Raw genomic sequence first — 15,237 nt, forward strand, 5'->3', positions numbered from 1 at the left:
CTTCCCGCTGTGAAAGAGGAATAGGTGGTCCGTCTTTCGTACGGATTCTGACCTTTCCAGGTATCGGACTAGGAGTCTGCCGACATTAAGGTGGCGAAGACAGCAAGATTCTTCCGAGCCCTTGTGCTCATCTGGAGATGGCAGCGAGATGGTTTGGTTTAGATGGAAGTGAGAAACCACCTTTGGAAGGAAGGAGGGGACAGCGTGTAGCTGTATGGATCCCAGCGTGAATCTGAGAAAGGGCTCCCGACAGGATAGTGCTTGAAGTTCGGAGATGCGACGGGCCGAACATATTGCCACTAGAAATGCAGTCTTCAAGGTTAGTAGTCGTTGAGACAGATCGCGGATAGGTCTGAAGGAGGCTCCCGCTAGGAAGTCTAGTACTAGATTGAAGTTGCATAGGGGTACCGGCCACTTTAAGGGTGGGCGGATCTGCTGGACCCCTCTCAGGAAGCGGGAGACGTCCGGATGAGATGTTAGGCTAATGCCTTCCACTTTGTTTCCGATGCATGCCAACGCGGCCACCTGAACCTTGATGGAGTTGAGGGACAACCCCTTCTGTAAGCCGTCCTACAGGAATTCCAGGATCATGGGAATTTTGGCTGTCCACGGAAGGATGTCATGGTATTCACACCAGGCTTCGAATATTCTCCATATTCATATGTAAGTTAGCGATGTGGAGAACTTGTGTGCTCGAAGCAAGGTGTCAATCACCGCCCTCGAGTATCCGCTCTTTAGACGTGTCCTCTCAATGGCCAGACCGTAAGAGAGAATCGAGTTGGGTCTTCGTGGAGGATCGGGCCTTGCTGGAGCAGATCCCTGTGTGGAGGTAGAGGGCTCCCTGTCATGAGTCTTCGCACGCCTGCTACCATGGCCTTCTTGGCCAGTCCGAGCCACTAGACGTACTAGTCCCCTGTACTAGTACTTATCTTGCAGATGACCCACCCAATAGTGCCCACAGGGGGAAGGCATATAGCAGGTCTTCCTGTGGCCAGGTCTAGATGAGGGCATCGATCCCTTGGGATTGTGGTTCTCGTCTGCGACTGAAGAAGTTTGGAACTTGGGCATTGGACCGGGTTGCCAGGAGATCCATGGCTGGGGTTCCCCAGAGGTTTACTATCAACTGGAAGGCTGTGGTTGACAGCTTCCATTCCCCTGGGTCTAGACTTTCTCTGCTGAGGTAGTCCACAGTGACGTTGTCTTTGCCCGCAATGTGGGCGGCTGAGATCCCTTGTAGGTTTGCTTTAGGGAATCTATTTCCAGGGACACCTGTTGGCTTCTGGTTCCCCCCGGCGGTTGATTGATGTAGGCAACTGTTGTGGCGTTGTCCGACATGACTGACAGATTTATCCTGGAGTCTGTGATGGAACTGTAGGCTGACCGCAGGGGCTTCCAGTCAGTTGATGTTCCATCCCTACTCTTCCTTTTTCCATTGCCCCTGGGCAGTCAGTTCCTGGCAGTGGGCTCCCCACCCTCGTAGGCTCGCATCCGTGGTGAGCAAGATCCAGGTTGGTGGGGATAGCCTTACTCCCTTGCTTAGATGGTCTTCTTTTGGTTCCGTACTTCCTCCGGGAGCTGGAGGCAAACGGAGTAGTCCTGGGAAATCGGGTTCCATCGTGAAAGTAGGGAGTGCTGTAGCGATCGCATGTGGGCTCTTGCCCATGGGACCACTTCCAGGGTTGATGTCATGAGGCCGAGGACTTGGAGTTAATCCCATACTTTGGAGCGGAGACATCCTAGTAGGTTTCGCAATCGGTTCATCAGTTTTCTTCTCCTTGTAGGGGAAGAACTACCTTGTCTTGTTTGGTGTCGAACCAGACTCCCAGGTATTCTAGCGATTGGGAGGGCTGCAGACAGCTCTTGTTTGTGTTGACGACCCACCCGAGGCTCTCCAGTAGAGTCTTCACTCTGGTGGTCGCCTGGTGACTTTTGTCTGGAGATTTTGCCCTGATCAGCAAATTGTGCAGATATGGATGTACGAGGATTCCTTCTTTCCTCAGTGTCACCGCCACTACCACCATGATTTTGGTGAACGTGCGGGGGGCTGTGGCTAGCCCAAAGGGTAGCGCCCGGAACTGGTAGTAGCGGTCCAGAATCATGAAGCGTAGGAACCACTGATGCTTGTGATAGACTGGAATGTGCAGGTAGGCTTCTGACAGGTCCAGGGATGTGAGGAATTCTCTCGGCTGTATTGCCCTTATGACCGAGCGCAGGGTTTCCATGCGGAAATATGGTACCCTCAGGTAGCAGTTGACCAACTTGAGGTCCAGGATGGGACGGAACGTTCCCTCTTTCTTGGGGACGATAAAATAGATGGAATAGTGCCCAGTATTTTGTTGTTGTGTGGGCACTGGTGTTATGGCCTTTAGGACGAGCAATTTGGCCAGTGTGGTTTCCACTGCTGTCCTCTTGGAGGGTGCGTGGCAAGGAGATTTCACTAACTTGTCTGGAAGGATGTTGTGGAAGTCCAGGTAGTATCCCTCTTGAATGATGGTTAGGACCCACTTGTCCGCTGTTATCTCGACCCATCTTTGGTAGAGTGGGGCAAGCCTGCCCCCATGGCTTCTTCCTGTGGATGGGTGGGCTGATTCTCATTGTGGGGTGCGGCTGGGGCCTGTGCCAGAGCCGGCTCCCCTCTTTTGTGTTTGTTCCGAAAGGACTGGCCCCTGCCTGTGGGGCGAGGGGCTTGGTATGTACTCTTGTAGGGTCTGAAGCGATGTGATCCTCTGCCCCTAGATAAATCGGGGAGAGGTGCATTGGCTTCTTTTGTTCTTGTCCTCCGGTAGCCGAGGTACTGGGGATTCACCCCATTTGTAGGCTAACTTCTCCAGTTCGCTTCCGAACAGGAGGGCTCCTTTAAGAGGCATTCTCGTGAGTTTCGTCTTGGAAGTCGCGTCGGCTGACTAACTTCGGAGCCAGAGTTGCCTTCTGGCTACCACTACAGATGAGACGCCCCTGGCTGAGGTGTGTACCAGATCAAAGGTCGCATCTGTGAGGAAAGATACCACTGGTTCTAGTGCTTTGCCAGGCACGGCGGCGTTCCTGGACATGGACAAGCAGGCGCGTGTTACCACAGCACAGCAGGCAGCAATCTGTAGTGACATAGCTGATACATCGAATTACTGTTTAAGGATGGATTCCAGACGTCTGTCCTGGGCATCCTTGAGTGCCGCTCCTCCCTCAACTGGGATGGTAGTGCGCTTTGTGACCACGCAGACCATGGCGTCCACTTTGGGGAACACTAGTAGATCTTTGGCTGAGGGTTCCAGTGGATATAGAGCTTCCAGGCCCCCCCCCCCTTGAAACTGGCCTCCGGGGCCTCCCATTATAAGTTGATCAGCTGTTCTACGGCTTGCAGCAAGGGGAAATGGCGGGAAGCCTGACGGAGCCCTTCTAGGAGAGGGTTCGTCTTTGGTTCCTATGTGGCACTTGTGCCTGGAATGGCGAGCTCCTTCAAGCTGAGAGCCACGAAATCTGGTATCTCGTCTTTAAAAGAAGAAGCGCCTCATGATTCGGTAAGGTTCCGTTCCTGGAGGTATTTCCCCTTCCTCCAGGGGGTCTTGATCCTCGTCCGAGGTGTCCGTGACCCCTATAGAGGGGGGGGGGGGGGGGGAGCACGTCACTGGAAGGCCTGGAGGGCCCTGGGAGGCAAAGGTCCTCTGGTGGCGGTTGTATGTGGACAAAGGAGTGTAGACCCTTGAAGAATTCTACCCAGAAGGATCCTGGGTCTAGGTTAAAGGCCGCTGCGTTCCCCAGGGACCCCATTTGGGAGAGGGTCATGCTGGGGATAGAGAGGTCCGGGGTACTATCGGTGGATCTGGATTCCTGTACTGGCTGGGGAGGGCCTTGTCCAGGTTCTCCCAGGGCCTCCTCGCACTGTAGACACAGAGCCGTGGCCTCCTCGTGCTGCGCCGCTATTATGGCAGGCTGGGCAGAGGTTTTGTGCCTTGGTTTTCTTGGCCAGTGGTGCCATGGTTTTGTGCGTGTAGATCGTTGAAACCCTGGTCTGTGCGTTTAAAGTGCGCGCCGGGAGGCTTAGCTACGCACTCTGGGTGTGCCCAAGATGCGCGTGTAGGCCGGGATGCGCGTGCCGCTGTGCGTACGGCCGTAACTTGTGCGAGTAGCTGTGCGCACAAGTAATTTGTGCGCCCGGCTCATCCCTGTGCGCATGGTTCAATTAGGCGGACAGAGCGGCGAAATGGCGTCGGCGACCACGCGAGCAAGATGACGACCATCTCAGAGGGTCTCCACATGGGAGGACCCTCGTATCCGATCGGGGTCTAGCCCGGCCTGGGCTGATCAACCCGATGGTACAGACGCTGGCAGGCAATCTGTGTGGCTATCCAAGCCTCAGAGAATGGAGACTTAGAAAAAAGTTTTCCACCATACCTTGTCTCGGCGTTTCCCAGTCTCATCCCGGGCGGTCTCCGGCTGCGGGGGGGAGAGGGAGGTACCTTCACCGCCGTGCTCGGTATTGCACCCACTGCCTCTCAGCCGCTCCCATTGCCGGGGGCTAAGTCCACGCCGGGAACCAGCTACCGGACCGAGGCCTACCTCTGAGGGATCTCGGAAATCACCTCAGGAATCTCAACTGGGGGAAGGACCCTTAGGTATCACCACAGGAGAGCAGGGCTCGTCTGGAGAGGTAAGATTTCTTCTTTGTTTGGAATTTTCTTTCTTTGGTTTGAATACTCTAACGCTGAGCAAGCGTGTATAGAGTCCCAAACTGCTATGGAGACGGAAAATACCAAAGAGCAGAGCTTCCTGCACGGGTATATGTACTAGTGCTGCCGTCAGATTGAAATCTGACTCCGTCTCCAACTGCTATCAGGAGCACACTATACCCATTGGTCTTGAATCCATCTGCTACATGCTAGCAAACTTACTTTTAATAGATTTCTTTGTATTTTTTTTCTGGCCAGATTGTCCCTCCTTTTTCTTCCAGTGTAATCACATCTTTGTCCCTTTTTAAGGTAACTGAATTATGATGGCTCCCGAGAGATATGTGAATGGACAGTAGCTATAATTGAAGCTTTGATGATAGGCACTACTGCTTCTGAGTTTAAAACTTGTACTAATTATTTTTAGCAGGTATCCCCATCTGACACTCCATTTTTTTTTTTTTTTACAACTGATAATCACACCATCTCTCTCTCTGCTTTTGTTTGTAAGTTTGTAATTTTGGAATTATTTTTGACTAACTTGTCCATGAAACCTCAGATTAAAGCTATGATTAAAGCACCATTTTTCAAATTAAAAAACAGACTGAAGCCTCTACTTCCTGCTCAATAGTTCTGCACTGCACTCCAGGCTTTGGTAATATCAGGCCTGGACTACTGTAAATTCTCGGAATTCCAGCTTCTACGCGCAAAGCATTAGTTTTTGCAGAACTCTGCGACGTGGGTCCTGTCACATAACTATGTGAGCATATTTCCCCAGTCCTTAAGTCCTTTCACCGGCTTCCAATTAAATGGCATATCATATATAAGGTTATCACTCTGGTGCACAGGCTTCTGTCAGTCAATTCCATTTCCTGGATCCATGCTCTCTTACCCATTTATGCTCCAACACATTCACTACTATCCTCACAAATATGCCTCCTTGAAGTACCACCCTTTCGGCTAGTACAACGTAATGAAGCCTGAGCTAGAGTTCTTTTTCTATCTTTATGGAACTCACTCCCAACAGTTTAACATCTTCAGAGGTCACTAAGAATGCTTTCAAGGAAACATGAAAAACTCGTTTTCACAGGCCTTTAACTAGTAACCATTTTCTTTTTCATTTAACTCCATGATAGGGAGTGACTAAGTTGCACAGTTTCCTGTCTCTTTTCCTACTTTTTTTGTCTTTTTAAATGTTTTGTTTGTTTTGCTGTATGTTATTTTAATTATGCATATACCTTTTTGTTATCTGCCTTGAACATACCTGAAAAAGCACAGAATAGAAATTTTTAAATAAATAAATTCAGTCTTTGGAAAGATAGCTTCAAACCAAAAATACTCTCCTGCATAACCATCAAGAATCTGATTTTGAGGCTACATACCTACAATGCTAATGAAAGCAATTTTGCATAAAGCAAATGAAAGCATTTTGACACTTAATTCTTTAAAACAATATGGACAAATCTTGCCTCTACAGAATAGGTACATTGACATAAAAAAAAATTAAATCCACCATAATTAAAACTACTATTTAATGTTAGATTTAAAAAGCTAAATTTTAGTGCTTGTATGAACCCTTCAATATATATATCAGAGCAAGAAAAAATATCAGAACGTAAAAAATCACCACATATTTGCTACATTTCACCATATTAACAAAAATCCCTGAAACTCTAAATTAAAATAAATCATACCAAAAGGTAAATAATTCTATCAACAGCATTCATGGATAGTTACAGGATATGGGAAAAAAGAAAAAGCTTAATATGTTTTCCACCCGAGAAATATACTTCCAAAAAAGAAAACCTCAAAACAGCTTCTTGGTCTCTTATCAACACTCACAATATTTACTATATTATATCCTAAAATGATTATTATCAGTATTATATATGTCGCATCATCAAGTCTGGCGACGTGCCTACCCGATACTCAAAAGGAGGCCGTCCGGTCTTTTAATCATCTGCAGTCAAGGTCTTTAAACATGCACATATTATACATATTGTGATGGAATTTCAAAAGATAGTACTTCAAAAATATAAACTCTCATTGAACCAATCACGGTGAAGTCGATAATGTGTATTGTTTGAATAAATTTCAATTTTTTCTATTTTTTTCAAACAATACACATTGACTTCACCGTGATTGGTTCAATGAGAGTTTATATTTTTGAAATACTATCTTTTGAAATCCCATCACAATATGTATAATATGTGCATGTTTAAAGACCTTGACAGCAGATGATTAAAAGACCAGACAGCCTCCTTTTGAGTATCGGGTAGGCACGTCGCCAGGCTTGATGATGCGGCATATATAATACTGATAATAATCATTATAGCATATATTATAGTAAATATTGTGAGTGTTGATTAGAGACCAAGAAGTTGTTTTGAGGTTTTCCTTTTTGAAAGTAGCTACAGGATATGACCATTTTCCTGAGATATATTAAACTAACCCTTCCTTTTTCATGAGTTATACTATATAGACAGAGGCTTAATCACTTTGAAGTGTCTGAAAAAGCAGAATATAGGGCAAAAAGAATAGCATTCAAAAAACTATAAGGATCTCAGAAAGGAGAGGACAAGGAAGAATAACTGGAAAGGCTGAGAGAACCAGGTAAAGTAGTCAAGACAGCAAAGGTGAAAGTAGAAGCAGCAATAGCTCAGGCAGTAAAGCAAGGTAAGTCTTTTGTTCTAGATATTCTGAAGGAAGTGCAAAGATGAGATTGTAAAACAGGTGAATAGAAGGAATGTGCAGAGGCTGATAAGGGAAAAGCAGAAACCCAACAAAAATAATTTTGTTCAGTGTTTACTGAAAAAAGGAATTGGTATAGGACCCCCAATAGTCAGCAGGGATATAAGTGTCACAGTTTACAGAAGGAAAGATGTCTTTCCTTCTGTAAACTAGCAAACTAATACTAGCAAACCAATACAGACAAAAAGTAAAGGACTGGGTGAGCTACATCCTAATTTTGATTTTTATCCCATCTTCTACAACTGGGCAGCTGCTTCCAAATGGATTACATTCAGGTTTTGTAAGTATTTCCCTGTTCCCAGAGGGTTTACAATCTAAAGAGCCTATTTACTAAATGTTTTCTTCCAGTTTATGCCAAGGAAATAAGGGTAATTAGTTGAATGTTTCAGTGAAAAGTTCTGCTCCTCTAATGGATTAAAAAAATAAATAAAAAGGTCAAAATATGTGGTTATACAGGGGTAGATTTAGAAGTAACATTAGAAAATATCCCTTTAAGGAACATGTGATGGATGCATGAACAGGAATTCAGTAGAGGAATGAAGACAAAAACAGTAACATTTTAGCAGAGTATGGGATAAGCACAAAGGATCCTGAGCCATGAAGAATTATATCATAACACTTTAAAATAGTGTATTTATCTGAAGGATGTTCTTATGGAACTAAGTATATATTTTCATTCCAAAGCTAATGTGATTGTTTTAAATTAAAAAGATTGCAGACTTCTCTGTCCTTAACTTTACTTTCTGTTATAGTATTTAAGTGAACATAAGAACATAAGAAATTGCCATGCTGGGTCAGACCAAGGGTCCATCAAGCCCAGCATCCTGTTTCCAACAGAGGCCAAAACCAGGCCACAAGAACCTGGCAATTACCCAAACACTAAGAAGATCCCATGCTACTGATGCAATTAATAGCAGTGGCTATTCCCTAAATAAAATTAATTCCCTAAGTAAAAGCAGCATTCAAACACTGCACGGAGCGGCAGTGGCCACAGAGGCATTCACGGAGCGGGATGCCAGTGGCCAGTAGTTGGTGTTCCACCTTCACGGAGCGGAAGGATGGAGGGCTGCTTTTTCCAAAAAATAAAACAAAACAAAAAAATAAAAACAGAGGTGGGTAAGAGTATGGGGCAAGGGGGTGGCCTGCTTGATACAGCGGTTGCTACCCCTAATTGAGCTGGATGTCACTTGGATGCAGATACAGAGCTGCTCTCTAAATTGGGTGGAGGGGAATTAGGGCTGGAGGGTACTGGAAGCCAATAGTAACAGGTGGGAGAGAGAAAAAGGGAAAAAAAATGGATAAAGTGCGTAGCTTGCTGGGCAGACTTGATGGGCCGTTTGGTCTTCTTCTGCCGTCATTTCTATGTTTCTATGTTATTTAGGTTTTTTTTATATACTGGCATTCATGATACAATCACATCATGCTGGTTTACAGTATAACAGGGGTGCAAATAACTTCTAACTGTATCTAAGGTGCGGAGAAAAGCAGTTACAAATAACAAGGGTGATTGAACTGGGCGAAGAGAGAAATAGCAGGAAAGGATAACCTCGGTAAGATAATTACAGATTTCAGCAACTAGACTGGCTGAGAGAACTATGTTGACTAAGTAAGGGGTTAATTACAATAATAAAGTGAATAAATATGTACTGCTGGGTAGGCCAACTCTGGACCTTGTAGGGTCACAAATAGTGTCATCAATAAATGGATCATGATGAATATTCATAAAATATAGAATGATACTAAACAATGCCCGTCTGATTTGCTCAAGGTCCTTCCTGTTGCAATATCATACACCACAAAGACACTTACGGTCAGCCAACAAAGGCTTATTATCAAGTCCATCTATATATTCTAGTAACAAACTGAAAAGGCTGCGATTAAGTTGTTCTGAATGTGCCTTGAAGCCCTAAAATGGTTCAAATCATTGCAGCCCATAGTACAGTTCTATCACTCTCTATATAATCCGGGGCTGAGATTGCGCCCCGCCCGCCCGCATAGCAAGGATAAGTCACTTCCGTGTCCCTGAGCTCCGACTCTGCGTACAGCTCGGGGGGGGGAAGGGGCAAAAGCACGTATTAGTGTCCCTTTGGCGGGGGCAAAGTCACTTCCTCTGCAACCTCTCACGTGCGGCTAGAGGCAGCACGGAGACGCTGTAGGTCTCCGAGGAGAGGGCGATCTAGGTTGCAGGTCCCAGGTCCCCTCGACCTACGCCGGAACTTAAGGTCACCTTCCCGAGGCCCATACCGCCACCATAATCGCCGCCTCCACCTGCGGGGGTCCCTCACCTGCGGGGTATAGGCGTCAGTGGGAAGAGCCCCGACGAGTTTCTGTGCAAAGCTGCTGAACTTGTAATACATTTCCCACTTTCAAGTTCACCTCGGCGACCAAGCAGCCGCTTGCGAGCGGAAGGAATGAAGAAAGGACCTGCCGCCGGCGGGACCTCGCTAGCTGGCGGCACCGCCTGATGACCTCACTAAGGCTCTGCTAACTACCGCCTGAAGAGATAGAGTCTAACAACGATGTTTAAGGATTGATGTAAAAAACAAAAACCAGTTAAAAAAAAACAAAACACTGCAACAGTATATTTATCATGCTGCGATAATTAAACTGAAGCAACGTATTAACTTTGACATTAGCGAAAAGGCAGTATGGAAGGTTGCCCTGCAAATTTAAGACTGGAGCATAGGGCCAGCTCTGGAGCAGAGATTGCTTTCTCTTTTACTTCTGCCAGGGATCTCTACTGGTACCGGTGCTTTTGAATATGTTTATAAATGATCTGGAAAAGGAAGTGAAGAATAATCAGATCTGCAGATGACATAAAATGATTGAAAGTTGTTAGATTATGAACCGATTGTGAGAAATTGCAAGATGACCTTGAGGGACAGGGATTGGGGCCCTATATGGCAGATGAAATTTAATGTGGACAAATGCAAAATGATTATATATAGGGAAGAATAATCAAAATTATAGGTATACAATCCTGGGTTCCATATTAAGCATTGCCACCCAGGAAAAGAAACTCAGAATTGTTGTGGACAGTTCTTTGAAATTCTCAGCCTAGTGCATGGCAGCAATCAAAATAGCAAATAGAATGTTAGATATTATTAGGAAAGGAATAGAAAATAAAAAGAGAATATCATTATCAGTGCCATAAAGTATGTGGCACCCAGGGTGGATACTACTTTGGCACCCTCCTCCCAACCACAGCAACCTCCGGATCACTCCCTTTGTCTCCTCCCCCCCCCCCCCCCCCCTCCCACAACAACCGCTGGATCACTCCCTCTGGATCCCCTCATTCAAAACCAGTAAAATAATACTAATAAGAACATTTCCGATAAGCTGATGAATAGAATAGCATCCAATAATTAAGAGCTCATACAAAATTTAAACATTTTTCTAAACAACAATAAAATATTTCAAAATGGCAGACATAATCAGACACCCAATATTAATAAGGATGGAAACATTCCCCATTCTCCATACCTGATTTCTTTTGATTTCCAGTCACCCTGAGCTTGTCTTGGATTAGTGGGGCAGCACACAATTTCTTCACTCACACTCAGCGCAGGCAGAATCCCATTGACACACACACCAACAACCCAGGCAGGCTCCCATTCTCTCACACACATACACATACCCATAAACAAAACCCAGGAGGAGAGAAGTGAGATGCTCGTGGGGGGAGTAGAGAAGCCCTATATGTAGAAAACCTCCCATACCAAAACAGCACCAACTGCCAGCACTGAATCCTACCATTGAAAAGGCAACACTGCAAATATTACACAGGGCCCTAAAACACAATGCATCTCCTATTAGGAAAATAGAGCAAGCCAGACTGCTATATATCCCTACACAAAAACTACCTACTAGCAGAATACCTCATCTCTGTAATACAATCAGAACACAGACAGACCTTCACCAGATACACAATAAAGAGTCCACAAAGTATAAATAAAAATGTGCAGACCAAAACTGAACTGGAGACTGCTACAAGCCAAAACCTGTATGCAGTGCAATAATGGAAAAACAGAATCTCCATTCCTTATAAAACAAGCAATTAAATCATTCTCATACATGCTCTCTCCCTCACCCACAGACATTCAATAATGCATAATCTGTCTCTCACAAACACATGCACACTTAATCATATGTGCTCTCACTTTTTCATACACTTGCACTTGCTCTTTTACACATGTGCTCTCACATCTCGCATGCTCTATTTCATACATGGTCTCACTGTCTCACACAACCTACACTCTCACTTTCTCTCAATGTCCTCTCTCTTGCATGATCTATTACGCACACTCTCTGACTCACATCAGATCTCTCCCTGTCTTCTTTGACTGTTGGCAGAAACCATCATCACCAGGGATGACAAGAGGGGTGGGAGCCCCAGGGTCAATCAGCCAGAAAGGGGCCCCCTACCTATGATTGAAGGACAGGAGGGATTCCCTTCCTCAAGACTGAGATTCTACTCTGCACTCCTCCAAAAAATTCCATGACGCTCTTTCCCCTTCTCCCAAGACATCTCATGCAGTTTCCCCCCATGACCCCCTCAAATAATCTCTCCATAGTCTATGCTCCCCAAAATATCCCATGAAGCCCTTTCCCTTCCAAAATTCTATCAACAAGCACTCCCCTCCTCCCAGACACCAAGACCCCAGGAAACACTTTCTCCTCTCTCTCTAACCCTTCCAGGCACCTTGTTGATAGTGAAATTCCTCTGTGCCAGCAGATGCACGCTAATGATGCTTCCCACTGATGTGCAGCAGATGCTGCTTGAGGCTATTGGAGTCCTTCCTGCAGCCAAGGAGGTGTCTGCTGGGGGACTGCTAAAGCGCGGATTCCGGCACAATCGCCCCAGTTTACCACTCTTCCCCATCAGTGTTCCCTCTAAGGATTAAGTTGCTGTGTGCAAAAACTTTTTCTTGTAAGCAAAAATGTTTGGTGTTATTACCTTGTGAGCACTACTTTCTTTGATTCAAAAAGCCTATCAATTTTATGCTCACAGCAGCCTTAGAGGAAACATTGGTAACAGGTTGCACACAAATTTTCTCACATACATACACACACACAAACACACTTGCATATTCCCTTTCATACTCTTTCATTCATTCATGCTCTTGCTCGCAAATATACACAGTCATATACCCTGACATACACACTCATGCCTTATTCACTTCCCAGACTCTCATGCATATGCACACTCCCTTCAGTTTTCCTCCACTTCCACACACATATTCATCTCAATAACTGCAAACCCTTCACTGCCAAAAACTTTGAAAATACAAACCCTTGCAAAACAAAAAAAAAGACACCTAGAACCTTGACATACCTAACCATACAAGCACTATCTCAGGACTCAAACAGCAGTAGCCTTATCTATGACATGGCAAAAATGCAAATATTATACCATGCCCTAGAACTTGTTCTGTTAACCACCTACTGGGGTAAATGGAACAAGCCATACTGCTACAAATTACAAAAAAACCTACATACCAACAGAAATACTCCACCTCAATTACACACGCAGAACACAGACAGACCCTTACCTAATACAGAATAAAGGATTACCAATTAGAAACAGAAACGTACAGACAAAAATAAAATGGAAAGCCTGAAGGGTGACCAAAAAGGTGGAAGGTCTTCATCAAATGACTTATGAGGAGAGATTGAAGAATCTAAATATGTACACCCTGGAGGAAAGGAGGAGCAGAGGTGATATGATACAGACTTTCAGATATTTGAAAGGTTTTAATGATCCAATGACAACGACAAACCTTTTCCATAGGAAAAAAATCAGCAGAACCAGGGGTCACGATTTGAAGCTCCAGGGAGGAAGATTCAGAACCAATGTCAGGAAGTATTTCTTCACGGAGAGGGTGGTGGATGCCTGGAATGCCCTTCCAAAGGAAGTGGTGAAGACCAGAACTGTGAAGGACTTCAAAGGGGCGTGGGATAAACACTGTGGATCCATAAAATCAAGAGGCCGTCAATAAAGAGTGGGTGGCTCGCCAGAATGACGGCTACTGCCTGGAGATAATACCCTTATTCAATAAACATACACATGGTTACTGTGACTCCAACATCACTCTAAGCTACAACAGCAAGAGGAATTGTGGAAAAAAGGATTCGCACTCACAAAGTGGGGAGTAGCTGGCTTGTTACGGCGGTTACTACCCCAAACCAAATAAGCCTGATACTTCACTTTCAATGCATATCCAGCATAGCTCTCTGCTTCAACGGTAGGGGAGAAGAAAAACTGATACTTCACGCATAGCTCTCTGCTTCAACGGCAGGGGAGAAGAAAAACTGATACTTCACGCATATCCAGCATAGCTCTCTGCTTCAACGGCAGGGGAGAAGAAAAACTGATACTTCACGCATATCCAGCATAGCTCTCTGCTTCAACGGCAGGGGAGAAGAAAAAAGGATTCGCACTCACAAAGCGGGGAGTAGCTGGCTTGTTAAGGCGGTTACTACCCCAAACCAAATAAGCCTGATACTTCACTTTCAATGCATATCCTGCTTCAACCGCAGGGGAGAAGAAAAACTGATACTTCACGCATATCCAGCATAGCTCTCTGCTTCAACGGCAGGGGAGAAGAAAAACAACCAATAAGGGCTGAATAACACAGTCTGGGTAAAACAAATAAACATGGGTGTAGCTTGCTTATTGCGGCGGTTACTACCCCTACTACCCCTAACTAATCAAGCTTGATATTTCACTTGGTTGCAGCTCCATCACTGCTCTCTACATTAATGGTGGGGGTGGAAGAGAAATAGAACCAAAGAGCTAAGAGAAACAGATAAGTATGAGAAAAAAATGTGAAGCTTGCTGGGCAGACTGGATGGGCCGTTTGGTCTTCTTCTGCCGTCATTTCTATGTTTCTATATGTTTCTATGTTTCTATGAAAGAATAAAATACAAATATGAAATGCATATTCCCAAAGATAACATGCCAATCATTAAAACTTCAATTTTTGGGGGGTTTTTTACCTTTGCTGTCTGATCTTATTTTTCTAATTGGTTGGATCCAGGATTTTTTTTCCCCACATTCTCTTTCTTGGTCTTTTCCCAATTCCTTTTTTTCTTTCTGTTTCTTCTCTCTCCACCTGTCTTCTTCCCTTCCTCCCTCAAACACACACTCAGGCTCTCATTCTCATATGCTGTCTCTCTCTCTCTCTCACACACATTCTGTCTCATACACACAGCTCTTACTTTCACATGCTGTCTCTCATACATACACACTGGCTCTCACACATGCTGTCTCACCCACACACAGTCTCTCAACACTCACATATACACACACACACACACACACACTCTACAGGGCCTTAGCCTCTAGGCCTTCGCTTCGCGGGTCACCCATAATAGAGTGTGTGGTGGCCCTGTCACAAATGCTGCTCTTCTTCTGCATTGCAGCTGATAGTCCTCCTTCCTGCCCGCGTGACTCTGGCAATGGTTTTCTTCCAGCCATGTGGGCAGGAAGGAAAAGAAGCACCTGGAGGTTTGGGGGTCTCTTGGTTTCTTCAGGCCGTGGTAGAATGAGCTCCACCATGGCCCTGCTGATCTTCCTGTGTTGGGGGATAACAGCTTAGAGGGAACAGTGCTCCACATCCCCCCAACTCCCCACCCAAGGATGATCCTAATTTCTGCCGGCAATTTCTTCTTTTTGGCCCCTGGGGTTCTTTTGGCCGCTGGCATAGAGTTCTGTTGGTGCAGGTGGAGTGGGGGTCTCCCAATGATACCCCCTTCTAGCTGTCACCCAGGGTGGACCGCCCTTCTTGCCCCCTCTAAGTACACCACTGATCATAATGCTTCT

The 15,237-nt window shown here is 45.4% G+C and overlaps 1 protein-coding gene across 1 annotated transcript in view; it reads right to left on the reverse strand.

The window, feature by feature from the left end:
• The window catches only part of LOC115086878 (cytochrome c oxidase subunit 7A-related protein, mitochondrial), a 39,207-nt gene extending 29,354 nt beyond the window's left edge, over positions 1–9,853 (reverse strand). The window contains exon 1 of the mRNA XM_029593313.1: positions 9,698–9,853. Coding sequence (XP_029449173.1) covers positions 9,698–9,769 — 72 coding nt within the window. The 5' untranslated portion in view covers positions 9,770–9,853. The remainder of the gene's footprint in view (positions 1–9,697) is intronic.
• Between the last annotated feature and the right edge of the window lie 5,384 nt (positions 9,854–15,237).

This window comes from Rhinatrema bivittatum, chromosome 3 (genome assembly GCF_901001135.1).
Source record: "Rhinatrema bivittatum chromosome 3, aRhiBiv1.1, whole genome shotgun sequence".
In the NCBI taxonomy this organism is placed as follows: domain Eukaryota; kingdom Metazoa; phylum Chordata; class Amphibia; order Gymnophiona; family Rhinatrematidae; genus Rhinatrema; species Rhinatrema bivittatum.